General features: G+C 38.6%; 1 protein-coding gene across 1 annotated transcript in view; it reads left to right on the top strand.

The window, feature by feature from the left end:
* The window catches only part of ERP44 (endoplasmic reticulum protein 44), a 93,130-nt gene that overhangs the window by 23,816 nt on the left and 52,959 nt on the right, over positions 1 to 16,355 (top strand). The window contains exons 2-3 of the mRNA XM_032419023.1: positions 11,582 to 11,654; positions 13,857 to 13,896. Of these exons, the coding sequence (XP_032274914.1) occupies positions 11,582 to 11,654; positions 13,857 to 13,896 (113 nt within the window). The remainder of the gene's footprint in view (positions 1 to 11,581; positions 11,655 to 13,856; positions 13,897 to 16,355) is intronic.

Genomic DNA, 16,355 nt, shown 5'->3' with positions numbered 1-16,355 from the left:
TTGTTCAGTGCCTAGCAGTTATCTTTTGAGAATAGATAATGACTTTGCCAAGAACTATGGATGACTCTTCAATTAAAATACTTGAGAGAGGGGTGCCTGGCTGGCTCAGTTGCTTAAGTGTCTGCCTTCAGCTCGGGTCATGATCCTGGAGTTCCGGAATTGAGTCCCACACTGGGCTCCCTGTTCAGCAGGAGTCTGCTTCTCTCTGCCCCTCACCCAGCTCTTGTGCTCTCACTTTATTTCTCTCAAATAAATAAATAAAATCTTAAAAAAAAAAGATTTAAAATACTTGAGAATCTTCTCTCTTTTTTTAATAGGAAAGAGAAATTAAATTTGATGATCTTGCTAGATATTTTTTTTTTTTTTAAAGAGTTTTTACTTATTTATTTGACAGAGAGAGATATAGCGAGAGAGGAAACACAAGCAGGGGGAGTGGGAGAGGGAGAAGCAGGCTTCCTGTGGAGCAGGGAGCCCGATGCGGGGCTCGATCCCAGGACCCTGGGACCATGACCTGAGCCGAAGGCAGATGCTTAACGACTGAGCCACCCAGGCGCCCCTTGCTAGATGTTTTTTTTTTGTGTGTGTGTGTGTGTGTGTGTGTGTGTGTATGTATTTTATATATATATAAAATCTTATTCACATCCCGTTCCCTAGTGCCTAGCACAGTGCTTGGCATGTATGTAATAGGTGACTCAGTGAGATATTTGTGGAATGAATGACCTAACAGAAGAGTGTATGTACCAGCATGTATGTAGATTCTCTTAAGGGAACTTTCTTTCATCAGGCATCCTGGGCGAGAATTACATTGTACCACAAGAAGAGTAGTCATAATTTTCTTTTGGCATATATTTGCAAGTGTTTGTTCTGGACTGTTACCTATAAGATCCAGTGTTAGGTACTAATCAGGAGACAATGATGAATGGGATGTTGTCTCACATTGCGCCCCCCACCCCCCGCCCCTGGTTCCAGAGTGTGTATAGAAAAAGAAGGTAACAATTCTCATCTTAACTTTTCTCCCAATTCCCATGCTTTGTTAGTACCACCATTGCTAGAATTTGGGGTTTTAGAGGAGTATGGGGTGATTTTAAGAGAAAAATCCTTTACACACATTGAGAAGAAGATCACTTCCAGTTCTGAAAAGCTTTGGACTCTTCTTTGAAGGTCAGAGAACTACGTTGTCTATGCCAGGTAAATTAGTTCATCCCATTTTTTTAAAAGTAATTCTAATACAGTTAATGTACAGTGTTATATTAGGCTCTCATCCCATTTTTAGAATACGGTGGAAAACAAAACACAGATGACATCACTGTTTTTTTTAAGATTTTATTTATTATTTGTTTGAGAGAGAGAGAGAGAGCACAAGCCAGGGGAGAGGCAGAGGGAGAGGGCGACGCAAACTCCCCGCAGAGCAGGGAACCCAATGTGGTGCTTGATCTCGGAACTCCAGGATCATGACCTGAGCTGAAAGCAGATGCTTAACCGACTGAACCATCCAGGCACCCCAACATCATTTTTTTTTTTTTTTTTAGTATAGGTGACACAGTGTTACATTAGGTTTAGGTATACAACATAGTGATTAGACAAGTTCATACATTATGCGCTGTTAACCCCAAGTGTAGCTACTGTCTGTCACCATACAACACAGTTACAGTACCATTGACTATATTTCCTGTGCTGTGCCTTTTACTTCTGTGCCTTATTCCGTCCATAACTGGAAGCCTGTATCTCCCTCTCCCCTTCACCCATTTTGCCCATCCCATGTCCCTCTCCCCGATGGTAATCATCAGTTTCTTCTCTTATTTATGGGTCTGCTTCTGCTTTTTGTTTGTTTTGTTTTTTAGGTTCCACATGTAAGTGAAATCACTTGATACTTGTCGTTCTCTGACTTATTTCACTTAGCATAATACTCTCTAGGTCTGTCCATGTCACAAATGGCAAAATCTCATCTTTCTTGTTTTAATGGCTGAGTAATATTCCAGTGTGTGTGTGTACGTGTGTGTGTACACACACGTACACACACACCATAACTTCTTTATTCACTCATCAGGGATGGACACTTGGGTTGCTTCAGTATCTTGACTATTGTAAATAATGCTGCAACAAATGTAGGGATGCATATATCTTTTTGATTTAATGTTTTTGTTTTCTTTGGGTAAATACCCAGTAGTGAAATTATTGGATCATCTGATATTTCTATTTTTAATTTTCTGAGGACCCTCCATACTGTTTTCTGCAGTGGCTGCACCAGTTTGTATTCCCACCAGCAGTGCATGAGGGTTCCTTTATCTCCACATCCTCACCAAGACTTGTTATTTCTTGTCTTTTTTATTTTAGCCATCCTGACAGTATGAGATCTCTCATTGTTGGTTTATTTATTTATTTATTTTTAAGATTTCATTCATTTATTTGACAGAGGGAGACCCAGTGAGAGAAGGAACACAAGCAGGGAGAGTGGGAGAGGGAGAAGCAGGCCTCCCGCCGAGCAGGGAGCCTGACACGGGGCTCGATCCCAGGACCCCGAGACCATGACATGAGCCGAAGGCAGACACTTAATGACTGAGCCAACCAGGCACCCCTCTCGTTGTTTTGATTTGCATTTCCCTGATTATGAGTGATAATGGGCATCTTTTCATAATGTCTGTTGGCCATTTGTATGTCTTTGGAAAAATGTCTCTTCAGGTCCTCTACCCATTTTTAATCAGATTTGTATGTGTGTGTGTGGTAAGTTGTATAAATTCTTCATATATTTTGGATATTAAGCCCTTATCAGATATATCATTTTTAAAATACCTTCTCCCACTCAGTAGGTTGCCTTTTGCTTTGTTGAAGGTTTCCTTCACTGCGCGGAAGCTTCTTATTCTGATGTAGTCCCGGTAGTTTGTTTTTGTTTCCCTTGCCTTAGGGAGACATACCTAAAAATGTTGCTACAGCCAATGTCAGAGAAATTACTGTCATGCTCTCTTTTAGGTTTTTTATGGTTTCAGGTCTCACATTTGGGTCTTCCATCCATTTTGAGTTTATTTTTGTATATGTTATAAGAAAGTGGTCAGTCTCATTATTATGCATGTAGCTGTCCAGTTTTCCAGCACCATTTATTGAAGAGGCTATCTTTTCCCCATTGTATACTCTGGCCTCTAGTCATGGATTAATTGACCATATAATTGTGGGTTTATTTCTGGGCTTTCTATTCTGTTCCATTGATCTCTATTTTTGTGCAAGTACCACACTGTTTTTTGATTAGTGAAGCTTTGCAGTACATTGTGAAATGACATCAGTTTTAGTGGAAATCCATGCATGATCAAATAACTAATGTACAAGAAAAAAATATGGATTTCAGTAATTTATTTTTTTTATTTTTTAGAGGGAAAGAAAGGAGGGAGGGGCAGAGGAAGAGAGAGAATCTTAAGCTGGCTCCACACCCAGCACGGAGCTCGCCATGGGGCTTCATCTCACAGCCCTGAAATCATGACCTGAGCCGAAATCAAGAGTCAGACCCTTAACCTACTGAGCCCCCCAAGCACCCCTATTTTTATTTTCTATGGTTGTTTCTACTGGCAGAATTTGAGTTTAGGGATTATATTACCTATATTGGAATGATTATTTTGGGGGTATAGAATTTATTTTCCCAAACAAGTCTGCACCCACCATATCTTGACTGACTTAATGAGGAATGTTATAATTGTTCTAAGGTTTCTTTATAAAAGCACATTGGTTCCTACTTGCCCAAAATTTGTATCACTTGTCCAAAAGTTGTATCACTGAGCAATTTAAGGGTTAATGTAGCTTCCCAGTGTTATTCTATACTTAGTCCTATTTTTCCCCTCTTTTTGAACTTCTAGTTCATTATAATGCTTCTGGGAATACTAACAGTGAGGTGTGCCTCAGTTGATACTCAGCTTCAGGGCTCTTACAGTGCTTGTCAGCCTCAGCTTTTTTCCTCTGGGGACCTTTCATATCTCTTAGCTCCTTGCAGCCAACTGAAAATCTCTATGCTTCTGTTGCCTGCCAGCTTAATGCAAAACTGAGAGTCAGAGAAGTGGCCCCAGGGAGGAGAAACAGCCTGGGTCCCATGGCATCGGGACTTCAGGTAGTAGGCTGGTTTGTCAATTTGGATTAGAATGGAAGAGAGCTGTTGCCTGGTACATTACTTATTTCTTGCTATAGGAGAGACACAGTTTGTAAAGGGCTTTGAGACTCTCCTGACAGGCAGGAAAATGAAAGATTTAGCACAAATACACGAAGCTATTACTGCAGAATGCCTAGCAGATGTAATGTCAGTTGAGAATGGTAATGCCACATGGAAGGAAACATTCTCTATTAAAGTTCCTATTTTATACCAGTAATTTTCATGCAGAAATATCTATTCAGGCAGTAGGCAGAATACTTTAAAAAATTAACATCTTTGTAAATTTCTAATAAGATTACAGACTCCACATTTTTCTAAAATCACAGTATTTTGCATGTCAATGCAGACTTCTCACAAATTAGTCTTACTTGTTCCTGCCTGTGTTCATATTTGAGGAGTACAAACATTTGTACAGAGTTTAAAATGGGTTTACATGCTTGCTTGTAGAGTCGGAGGCTTTGCTCTCTAAAGCAGTGCTTCCTAAACTTTAATGTACATAGGAGTCACTTGGGGATCCTCTCAAAGTGGAGATTCGGATTCAGTAGGTCTGGGGTCTGATAGTCTGCGTTTCTTACAAGGTCCCAGGTGATGCCAGTACTGCTGCTTTAGGGACCTTTTTTTTTTTTTTAAAGATTTTATTTATTCATTTGAGACAGAGAGATACAGAGAGAGAAAGAGAGCATGAGCAGGGGAGAGGCAGAGGGAGAGGGAGAAGCAGGCTCCCTGCCGAGCCAGGAGCCAGACATGGGGCTCGATCCCAGGATCCTGGGATCATGACCTGAGCCGAAGGCAGACGCTTAACCATCTGAGCCACCCAGGTGCCCCAGGGACCATTTTTTTTTTTTTAATAACAAGGTTTTAAGGTATTAAGCTTTAAAACAAACAAATTCGCTGGAAATACTTCTTGTTTTCTAAACTCATTAACTAAAGTATGCTAATAAAACACTTAAAGCAAAGCCTAGCAAATAAATGCTTTTGTGACTTATCAATCTTGCTAGCAGAAATACTACCTAATAACCTCTTCTGCCTGATACTTTATTAGATTCTGGTCCCGAAAGTCCTAAATTTTTTATTTTCATGTTAACACCTTTAAAACAATACAAGAAGTATTACATTTTTATCCACCAGTGTAACATAGCTATTCTTAAATGAGGGTATTCTGTGTGCGGAAGTGTCTGGAAATCATGTCAGAGTATAGCTGTGGGGGAACCAGAGAGGGTATAACTAGAAGCTCAGCACAGCTCTTAGTGAGGTAGAAGGCTTTCTGTAAGAGGTAGGAAGATCACTTCTGAGGTTTCCTCTAAATCTAACTCTGTAAATAATCACCTAGTGGTACGCTCTTCACCATTACATAATGAAAAGCAAGTTTTAATAGACTTTATTCCTATTTGATAACCTTATTACCCTCAAACATGTGAAAAATGTTTGTTGGGGGGCACCTGGGTGGCTCAGTAGACTAGTTAAGTGTCTGACTCTTGATTTCCGCTCAGGTCATGATCTCAGGGTTGTGAGATCGAGCCTTGTGTGTCAGGCTCCATGCTGAGTGTGGGGCTTGCTTAAGATTCCCTCCCTCTCCCTCTACTGCCCCCCCCCCCCCCGCCTGACTCATTCTCTCTCTCAAAAAAAGAAAAAAATGTTTGTTGGCTGTTCTTTCCTCCATTTCTCACCTCCAACACCCTCCCTCTAAATTTTTAGTGTATTAACATCATCTGCTCTTTCATTTACTTAGCACGTATTTGAGTACTTACTGTATACAAATGGGTTATTGTAGTAAATGATCTGTGGGATACAAAATTGAATAAGGTGCAGTCTCTCTTCCAAGGTACTCAATCTCCTGAAGGAGGTGAGATAGCATAGACAACTTGTGTGAATTAATAATCTGTTAACACCCTCTAGAAAGTGCTCTGTGGGTTCAGAGGAGAGAGAAATGAATCACCGGGGTCTGGGATCATCAGGAGAGTCTTCATAGAAAAGATAGCTTTTGAATTGGGCCTTGAAATCTAGATAGCCCTTCCTAGCCGTTGCAAGCAGGATGGTCCAAGCTGTACCAGCAAAGTATGGATGCAGGAGAGTAAGGAGATGCATTTTAGGAATCGCATGTACTGTAGACTCCTTGCATTCTTGGATTCGTAACTTCAGGATTTGGACTGTTTGTGAGTGACCCTTGAAATTACTGATTTTATTCCCTTGTGAAGAACTTAGTGTCTCAGTCAGTGAGTGAGGCTAGTAATTGGTTCAGCAGCATTCATATCAGATTCCATCTTTATTCTCTGTTCATTCTCATTCCATTTTTCCTTTTACTGTATATTATGTGGGAAAACATATACTTCTTAATAGTTTGGGATTTGTGAGGAGCTTTTTGTAATTCCTTTCAGTTGCCAGACGTCTCCTGCAAATAGGGTGACCATGTAATTTATTGCCCAAACTGAGACCCATTTGAAAGGAGTGGTGCTATTAGTAATATTCCACGGCGACAGGCATAAACTGGGTTATTCTCAAGCAAGCCAGAGTATATGGCCCCCTAGAATGTATGATTACTCTGTACTTCAAGTTAGTTGGAGGATAGGATATGGATTGGGAGCAGTAGATGTTATTTAGGAAAGCAGGCCTGTGGATGGTCCTAAATGCCAGGGTAAGGATTTAGGCTTTTATACTGTAGACAGAGAAAACCCTTGGAGGTTTTTTTGTTTGGTTGGTTTGGTTTTTGTGTTCTTGTGGCATATGATTTGTTGTATGCAAAGCAGCATTTGGAAAGATCAGTCTGAGCTCTGTGGGCAGATTAGATTGAAGGGAAATACTCAATTCAGGGAGTGTCATAGTGGTTCCCACTAAGGGTGTATTTGAATAGCAGCCCCTCAGATGGCCTTAATATACAAGGAAAATTTGTTAATTTATTTGTATAATTATGAACAGAGAAGCTTTAATAAATCACTTCCAGTATGTGTTATTACTGACATTAGTTCATGCTTCTGAAGAAGATCCTGTTGGATTAGTGTCTTGTTCAGTTAATGTTTTCACAAAAGAGGAACAGTACTGGGGCTTAGCAGTGAGTGCCAGAGCATTTTGTATGTGCTAGCATTATAGCATATATATATGTTAACATTGTAATAATTAGGGGCACCTGGGTGGCTCAGTCGTTAAGCGTCTGCCTTTGGCTCAGGTCATGATCCCAGGGTCCTGGGATCGCGCCCCTCATCGGCTCCCTGCTCGGCGGGGAGCCTGCTTCTCCCTCTCCCACTCCCCCTGCTTGTGTTCCCTCTCTCTCTGTGTCTCTGTCAAATAAATAAAATCTTAAAAAAAAAAACAAAACATTGTAATAATTAAAATTTGACCTGACACTGAGAGTGCTTACTCAAAAAATCTTTACAAAATTTATTTCTAAAATACTGTCTTTTATCATGTAATCAGTGTTTCATTGTATCTTGTTTTAACTTGATGTCTATCGGGAGAGAGTGTTAATTTCACGGTAACTCCTATTCCTCTAGTGCACGTTCTCCTTTTTCTATCCCCATCCCCTGGAATAGGTTGGACTTTGGAGAGAGTTATTTTCGACCAGGAGAACCAGACAGATCTCCATGGAAGAAGAAGTCAGTCTTTGAAATATTGATTATATGGTAGTGGGGAAGAGGACACTCCAGGTAGAGGAAACCTTGTATGCAAGGAGAGGAGGAGGGGCGCCTGGGTGGCTCAGTGGGTTAAGTGTCTGACTTGTGATCTCAGCTGGGGTCATGGTATCATGGGTTGTGATCTCATGGGTCATGTGATTGAGCCCCCCTTGGGGCTCTGCGCTCAGCAGAGAGTATGCTTGAGATTCTTTCTCTTTGCCTCTCCTCCCAGCGTGGGTGCTCTCTTTCAAATAAGTAAATCTTAAAAAAAAAAAAAAGGGGAAGCAGAAAAATTGTGGGTTGTGCTTTGGGAAAAGCAGCTGGCTGCTGGGTGGCTTCAGACATGCTATGGAAATAAGAGCTGGCACACTGGCATCACTAGCCAGTTAGGTGGTCATGGAGGATACAGGGAAATTGAAGGAAAGGAAAGCTTTAGAGTTCCCAAAGATGTCTCAATTTTAAAAAACCTTCTAATGGAAGAAAATATTCTTTACTTGTTGAAGAAGCTCCTATTTAAAGCTAGCCTGTCACCTTATTTATTTTTTTCAGTGAAGTAGGGTACAGTATTTGACATTTCACTGATGTGCCTTTTATACAAGATTGCATCACTCGACACATCTCAGACTGAAATGTTTAATATTTGGTACAAAATGCATGTGGTGGAATTCTCTAGTGACTTCTAGGTGATTGGAGATGCTTCTCAGTTTTCTCGGCAAGAAAAAGAGCTAATGACCTGAAGAGAATGAACAACTTATAAAAAATAAGTTTACATCTGTATATTTACATATGTTGTCTAAATATTCCATCAGTAGAGGCTAAAATTCTCCATGTCTGTTAAGATCTTCTATTCAAAATGTCTTTGTAGCTTTTTGTTGTTTCTTTTATTTTTTTATTTTTATTTTTTTAAAGATTTTTATTTATTTATTGAGAGAGAGAGAATGATAGAGAGCATGAGAGGGTGGAGGGTCAGAGGGAGAAGCAGACTCCCTGCTGAGCAGGGAGCCCGATGCGGGACTCGATCCCAGGACTCCAGGATCATGACCTGAGCCGAAGGCAGTCGCCCAACCAACTGAGCCACCCAGGCGCCCTTGTTGTTTCTTTTAAAGAAAATAAATTTAAAAGTTTATTTCAAGTCTTAATTTAAAAAAATGAATGATTACACTCTCTGTCTTCCTGGTCTAGAGCTACTTGCCTGGTCTAGAAGCTACTTGTCTTTATTTTACTTAAGCACTAAAGCATTTGACACATAAAGATGTTTTTCTGGGAGAATTTTGTTTAGGCTTAGGGCTGACATGAAAAGAAACAATTTGTCAGACTAGTGGAGCTTGCTAACAATTTAAATAAACAACCTGTCTTTCCCTTTATACTGCATATTAATAAAAATGTTAATGATAAAACACCTCCTTTACACCCTACAGAGCAGAGAGATGATTGGGTCAGAGACCATTTTCTTGCTTTGGGCCCTCTGCAACACATCTGTTAGCCGAATGTGTCTTACCAGTTGCATGCTTATTAGCACCATGTTTCTAAACTAATAGGTATTTAATGCAGCCAAATTTGATTGTTGTCTCATTTTTGTTATCATCTGGCATGTAAATATTTTGCCATGTAAATATTTCAAAGTAAAAAACAGTTAAATTTAGAATATATTTCTCTGTAAACAACTTTGGTGGGTGACAACTACCTCTTCAAAAATGGGCTTCCTTGGATTATACAACTGAAGACGGTTATTTGTATTTGATATTTTTCTCCCCTCTTTATCACCACTATTTGGAGAGCTCCTCAAGGTAGAGCATACCATGCCTTATGCATTTGTGCCCTCAGTACCTAGTAGATGCTCCATAAATGATTGTCAAGTTATTTAACGACTTGACTTTGATAATGACCAACTTTGTTGCTTTATGGTAATATTTTTGCATCACCTCCTTGAATTTTTCAACACAATTCACTCTAAAGTCTTATATTAATATAATTGGCTTTGTTAAAAACAAAACAACAGGCCCAAGATGGAGTTACTTATGCTAAGCCCCATGTTACCAAACTAAGACTTATTACAGTTTTGACTCTCCCAGAAATGGAATTTTAAACCAGTCAACCAGGAAATGCCTGGTCTGCACTAGTTTGGTAATATGACTCATAGACCTCTGCCATCCCCAAAAGGAAAGTGACTTTGCAATAACCCACTTTTTTTTTTGCCTAGTAAAACTTCCTTTTTCCTTCTCTCTTCTGCCTTTCATTTTATACAGGTCCTTGGAGCTCCTTTTCTCTCTTAGATTGGATGCCACCTGATTCAAAGTGATTTTTGCTCAAATGAACTCTTAAAATTTTTAATATGCCTCAGTTTATCTTTCAACAGTTTGCGCAGTTCTCAAGAGCTGGTCATACACTGGTGAGGGAAGGATCTGTTCATTGAGATATGGATAGTGAGGGAATAATGACTAATGAGGGAATCTCATCTTTCCAGTTAATGTTTCGGGTGTTAAAATAATGAAATTAGTCATATGTCAAATATTTCGAGATTTTTAACTTATCTAGTTTACTTGTAGCAGAGTATACTTTATTGGTTGCTAGCAGAAATAGTAGTGCACTCTTGGCTGCACGAGTATGGGAACTTGAAAATAAGACTAGTGCTATTTGGCTTTTTCTAAGAAAATCATAAATGAATAGGAATATTTCAGATAGCTGGGCTTGTTTACCTGCCAGCATCAACATGGCGCTTTATACCATTCAGACATTGAATTGTTGGTGCAGTAGACACTTTCTGAGTTGTAACAGTTGTGACTAAAGTGTCTGTGAAATGGGGGGGCACAGGGGTAGTCTTCAGTCCCTCAGGGCCCGACTTAGTTGTCACTCGTAGCCACGGTTCAGTGAATGGATTTCCGTTAACACACAGGGTGTTAAAGGTGGGGCCTAAAAATAAAATTCACTAAGTATTCCTTTTTAAACGAAGTGAACTGTTGCTAGTTTAGTTTATCTTTTCTTTATTTTGCAGATGCAAGCTAATATTTTCTTTGATAAACTTGAACTTTGGGTTCAATGTTTTGGAAGTAGAAAATTTGTATTCTCTTTTTAAGAGCCTCTCGCTTAACACATTGTTATTACCAGTATGTGAGATGAGGCAGGAAAGGTTTTTGGTTCACAACTTGAAGTCTTTCTTGAATTCTTCTCTTTATTATTTTGTTTTATCTTAGAAACATGGTAGGATAGAGTCAGCAGACTTAGCTTTGGTTTTGTATTCTTTCCAAATTGATAATAATCCAGTAAATTTTTTCTTGTTGCACCATAAAGTTGTTGAAATATTAATTTAAAAGAATTAATCAATTCTTAATTTCTTAATTGTTTAGAAACAATCACTTTTGTGTATTTGGAAATATAGGGAGTTTTATTTGACCAGTTTCTAGGCTTAGAAATTAGTACTTCTGGGGCATGTGAGTGGCTCAGTGGGTTAAGCATCTGCCTTCAGCTTAGGTCATGATCCCAGGGTCCTGGGATCAAGCCCGCCCACCCCCCCTCCTTGGGCTCCCTGCTCAGAGGGGGGTTTGCTTCTCCCTCCCCCTTCCCTCTGCCTGCTGCTCCCCCTGCTTGTGCTCTCTCTCTCTCACTCTTTCCCTGTGTCAAATAAATAAATAAAATCTTAAAAAAAAAAAAAAAGTTCTTCTGTTTTGTTGATCTAGTGAAAGGTTAGAATAATAATAAAGATAATAAAAATTAAAACCAATTGATGGGTGATTTTGTAAATAACAAGTGGAACCAACTTTATTAAAAATTTTCATTTTCTTTTTATCAGATTTTCTGCATTATTTGCCTTTTATGAAAACATTTATTAATTTCACATTTTTAAAATTTCCAGGTAACCTGGGTTTTTACTCCTGTAACAACTGAAATAACAAGTCTTGATACAGAGAATATAGATGACATTTTAAGTAAGTACCTTGATATTTTAAAGTATGCTTCTTTAGAAAGAGCCAGTTTATATACAAAAACAAAGTTAAATCTCAATTATTAGAACAGTTGAGGAGCTGGCATTCTGATTAGCTTCATGGCTTCCTGAATTAACAAAGCACTTTTGGTTTTGATTTTTAGTAAAATTTCTTAAACTGTGTAAGTCTCTTTTCCTGTGTTACAGATAAACTTTCAGTCTTGTTATATTTCTTTGCCTTGTCATAACTACCACTGTTATAAAGTATTTTGCTAGAGCTTACTTAGAGGCCAGCAGTTCCCATTGTGTGATACTAAACGTTCATGATCTTAGGACACAGTCTAGAAATATTTTGTCTTTTTTAACTTTTAACTAATTTGCCGACTCTGATCTCTTTTATTGTCATTGGTTCAGTTAAGTTAAATAAGTGTTTTACTGAATGCTTTGTTTGCTGACAGTGTGATTGTGGATACAGTTATCTCGGGGGGGGAAACATTTCTGTTTTTAAAAGTAGTAGAGGGAAGGTGAAAACATGGTTGATAGAAAATTGTAATTTAGGAGATTTAAGAAAATGTACAATGAATGCATAAACAATTTCTTTCTTCTTTTTTTAAAGCACTCCATTGCATCCACTGGTGTAAGCAGAACTAAACCAAAAATAATAAAAGTAAAAGGAGTTATTCATTGAACATCATATACTGTTTTGTGTTCTTGGAATTGGTTTTAAACGCTAAAAAGTCTATCCCATATTATGGGATCTCTTTAGAGCAGTGGTTCTATAACCTTTAGCATGCATGAGTCACCTGGAGGACTTACTAATATCCGTCCTGGTAGGCCTGGTTCCAAGGTTTTAATAGAAGCTGCTAGACCCCCCCAAGAATTTGCATTTCTGTGAGTTTCTCCGTGCTGCTGGTGCTTCTGGTCCGGGGAGCACAGTTTGTGAACCACTGCTTCCGAGTGAAGAAGCAAGTGGATAAAAAGTGCTTTGAAGGTAAAAAAGGAAGAAGAGAATTGAAACTCACAAATCATTCTCCTTTCATTTTTCAAATTCTAGAATATCTTTGTGTTTTATTTTTGTGAGTACTTGAGTTTAGTTTCTCTGTATGAAGTTTAGGCAAAAGGAACAAATGTATCTTTCTCATGACTTCACATCCTCCTATGCAAATGATACTGTTATTTTTGCAACAAAGAAGAGCTGTTTAATGGATAGGAACCAGAAAATGTGCATGTTATACAACATGATTAGTTGTAGATTACTTGTTGCAACTAGTGAGACATCTGAACTTTAGAAATGGCTTAGTTACACAGGTCTCTTCTGTGAAATAGAATTTTCTTGCAGAGCCAATTCTCAGTTATTCATGTATATGGGAGATCAAAAAATGGATTATCAAGGGGCACCTGGGTTCCTTAGTCAGTTGAACATCTGGCTCTTGATTTCAGCTCGGGTAATGATCTTCGGGTCATGAGATCAAGCCCTGCTTTGGGGCTTGCTTAAGATTCTTTCTCTCCTGCTCCCTCTACCCCCCATCCCCGCTCACACTCTCTCTTTTAAGGAGGGGAAAAAGGATTATTCAAATCCAGATCATTCCACTTCACTTTTTTTTTAAATTTTATTTTATTATGTTATGTTAGTCATCATACCTTACATCATTAGTTTTTGATATAGTGTTCCATGATTCATTGTTTGCGTGTAACACCCAGTGCTCCATTCAATACGTGCCATTCTTAATACCCATCACCAGGCTAACTCATCCCCCCACCTCCCTCCCCTCTAGAGTTCCACTTCACTTTTAATGAGAGTAGGCTATTTAGTAGTTTTTTTCTTTTTTTCCCTTTTATTTATTTATTTATTTATTAACATATAATATATTTTTTGTTATTTAGAAGTTTTAAATGAGAGTAGGCTATTTAGTAGTTTACTTTCCTGATCTGGATTTGATTCCCCTTTTGTTTTATATTCATTCAATGAAGGTATAAAGATGGAGGATATAGAGAAAAGGATTATATAACCTATAACGCAGGTTATATAACCTGTCCATGACTCTGTATGGGTTTCTGAGTTAGAGGTAACTTAATTGTTATTGTGTGTTTTTAGCAGGCCTTTACATAAATAGGAAAAAGATCATGATGAAAACCATCTCTTTGATTATGTCAGTTACGTGGACACAATTAACTTAGATTGTTTGGTTTTGTTTTTCAATTTCAGACAATGCTGATGTTGCTTTAGTAAATTTTTATGCTGACTGGTAAGTAATAATCTTATTTTTGTTTTTTGCAGTGGGGGGTGAAGTTACATCATTTAGTTTTTTTTCTCTTATCTTGCTGCATGTGAATTTTTCTTTGCTAGAAAGGGTGAAGGGGAAGCCTTTTTCTTACGTGAGACAATATTCCGTATACAAAGTCAATTAAGGTTCAGTCACAAAGGAAGCAGCTTAATTTCATGATCATTTGTATTTTAAGAGAAAAATATATCTGATTCCATTATCCCACATCTTAAAAGCAGCAACAAAAACTCAAATCCATCCTCTCTCCCCCCCAGCGCATCTCTCTGTTTCTCTCTCTGTCTCTTTCTCTCTCTCTCTCTCACACACACACACACACACACACACACAGATACATATTGCAATTCTGTATTTTTCTGACTGAGGAAGTAAACAGTATTTGGAGGTGAGGATGTGGATGTGGCAAGTGTAGAAGGAAATATATTGTTGACACTTTTTAAACATGTATCTTCTACTACTTGTAGGAAGCCTTTACTCCTTCCCCTGTCTGAATCAGATCCTTGTCTTTTGTGTTCATATAGCACTGGATACCACTTTCTTTTTCTTACTACATTATTTTGTCTTTTATATTTGTGCAAACCAACATTGAGGGCAGAGATAATGTCTTACTCAGCATTCCCAGCATCTAAAACCAGGGCATAAACACGTAGTAGATGTTAAAGAATGTGACATGGGGATAGGTAGAAGGGAGCTTGAGTTGGAGATAAGCTTGAAACTCTCACATTAATAATCCTTATTCCTAGACAATCTGTATCTTATTTGACCCTTTAAGGCTTACTACCTACTAATTGCCACCACCTACTTCAGGCCACAGTCCAATTTACCTAGATTCCTGTGAAAGCTCCTAATTTATTTTCTGTGCCTCAAGTCTTACGTGTCTCCATTCTGTTCTCTATAAGCCACAGTGGTCTACCTCAAGTGCAAACTGAATAAGGTTACACTTCATCTTAAAACCCTTAAATGGTGTTCCACTAACTTGAGGTCTGAAGTCCCTTACCTTGGCCTAGAAAGTCCCCAGTGACTTCAGACCTGAAGTTACCCTACCTCTACATCTTAATTTCTTGCCTCTCTCCACTCCCACATTCTGTTCCGGTTGTACTGAACATCTTTCAGTTTCTGTAATATTTTATACTCTCATCACTGGACCTTCAGTCATGATATTTTCTCTGCCTGGATGGGTCACTGTTCTCTCACCCATTTATTTACATACTTAAGTCTTAACCATCTTTCAAGTCTTAGATTAGATGCCACTTCCTCCAGGTCACCTTCCTAGATCAGTATTCCTACCCTATTCCAACCCTTTTTCTATCTTTCCATAACACACATACTTAGCTCATCAGAACACTTGTATGATGTAGTTTAATTGGTGGCTACCTACCACAGCCTTAGCTTTATGAAAAGTTACCATATCTATCTTTTTTCAACATTAATCCCCAGGCATTCTGCATAGTACTTGGCAGATAAGTACATAATAGGTATTTACTGAATGAATGATGTATAGATGTTTAAAGAACTTCAGTAAATGTTGAAGATACACAGAGAAAAATGCCATTTCTAAAGTGTATAACCAAGGTAGCATTTTCCAAGGTAAATTGGGTTTGTCCACATGTAACAGTAGCCACAGAATTGGGTATAAGATTATCTAGTCCGATCCACTTTAAAAATAAAACTCAGGCCCAGAGGAGTAAAGTGTCTTCCGAAGGTTACCTGACAGAGTTGTGGCAGAGTTAAATCTAGAACACGGTTCTCTTGATTGAGGGATTTTGTGTGTTGTAAGAAAGAGAAATAGAATGTGCCACTGACCTTGTTGCAAAAGCTGAATTGGAAATGTGGACTAATTGCGGTTATTTGGGAAAGCATATTACCCAAAGAACACCTTGAGTTGTTCATGAATTAGTACTCTTTCATTCAACTGATAAAACTTAGGTAATTAACCATAAGACATAGATTTATACCTTGTGGCCTCAAAGGCTAGATTCTGAGTTCTGCTTGGAGTTATGAATGTGGCACAGCTTAAGGAGCAATTCTCTGATAGAGCTGCCTAAAAATACTGCTTGCTTCAAAGACTGATGAAACATAGTAGGTACTTAATAATGCTGTTATGTGCCAGGCTCTTTATGTACATTGTTTTTAATGCTCAGAACTACCCTGCAGGTAGGTATTATAATTTCCATTTTAGGTTGAGGAAATTGAGGCTCAGAAAGGTCATACGGCTAGTAAGTGGTGGAACTGGGATTTAAACTCAGGTATGTCTGACTCTGAAGCTTATTTCCCCCCTCCCCCCTACTAGGTCATATTAATAAGTATACTAGTAAGTACCCCCAAATTGTCCCTGCAAAGACTTTTACCCATTTGGTTGATTTGTAAAGGGTGGATTCAAGCACTAGATTGGAGATTGGATTTAGATGACCCTTAAGGCCCTT

This window comes from Phoca vitulina, unplaced genomic scaffold (genome assembly GCF_004348235.1).
Source record: "Phoca vitulina isolate PV1807 unplaced genomic scaffold, GSC_HSeal_1.0 scaffold21, whole genome shotgun sequence".
Lineage (NCBI taxonomy): Eukaryota > Metazoa > Chordata > Mammalia > Carnivora > Phocidae > Phoca > Phoca vitulina.
Note: the sequence above shows the minus strand (reverse complement) of the source record. Positions and strands in the feature narration are given on the sequence as shown.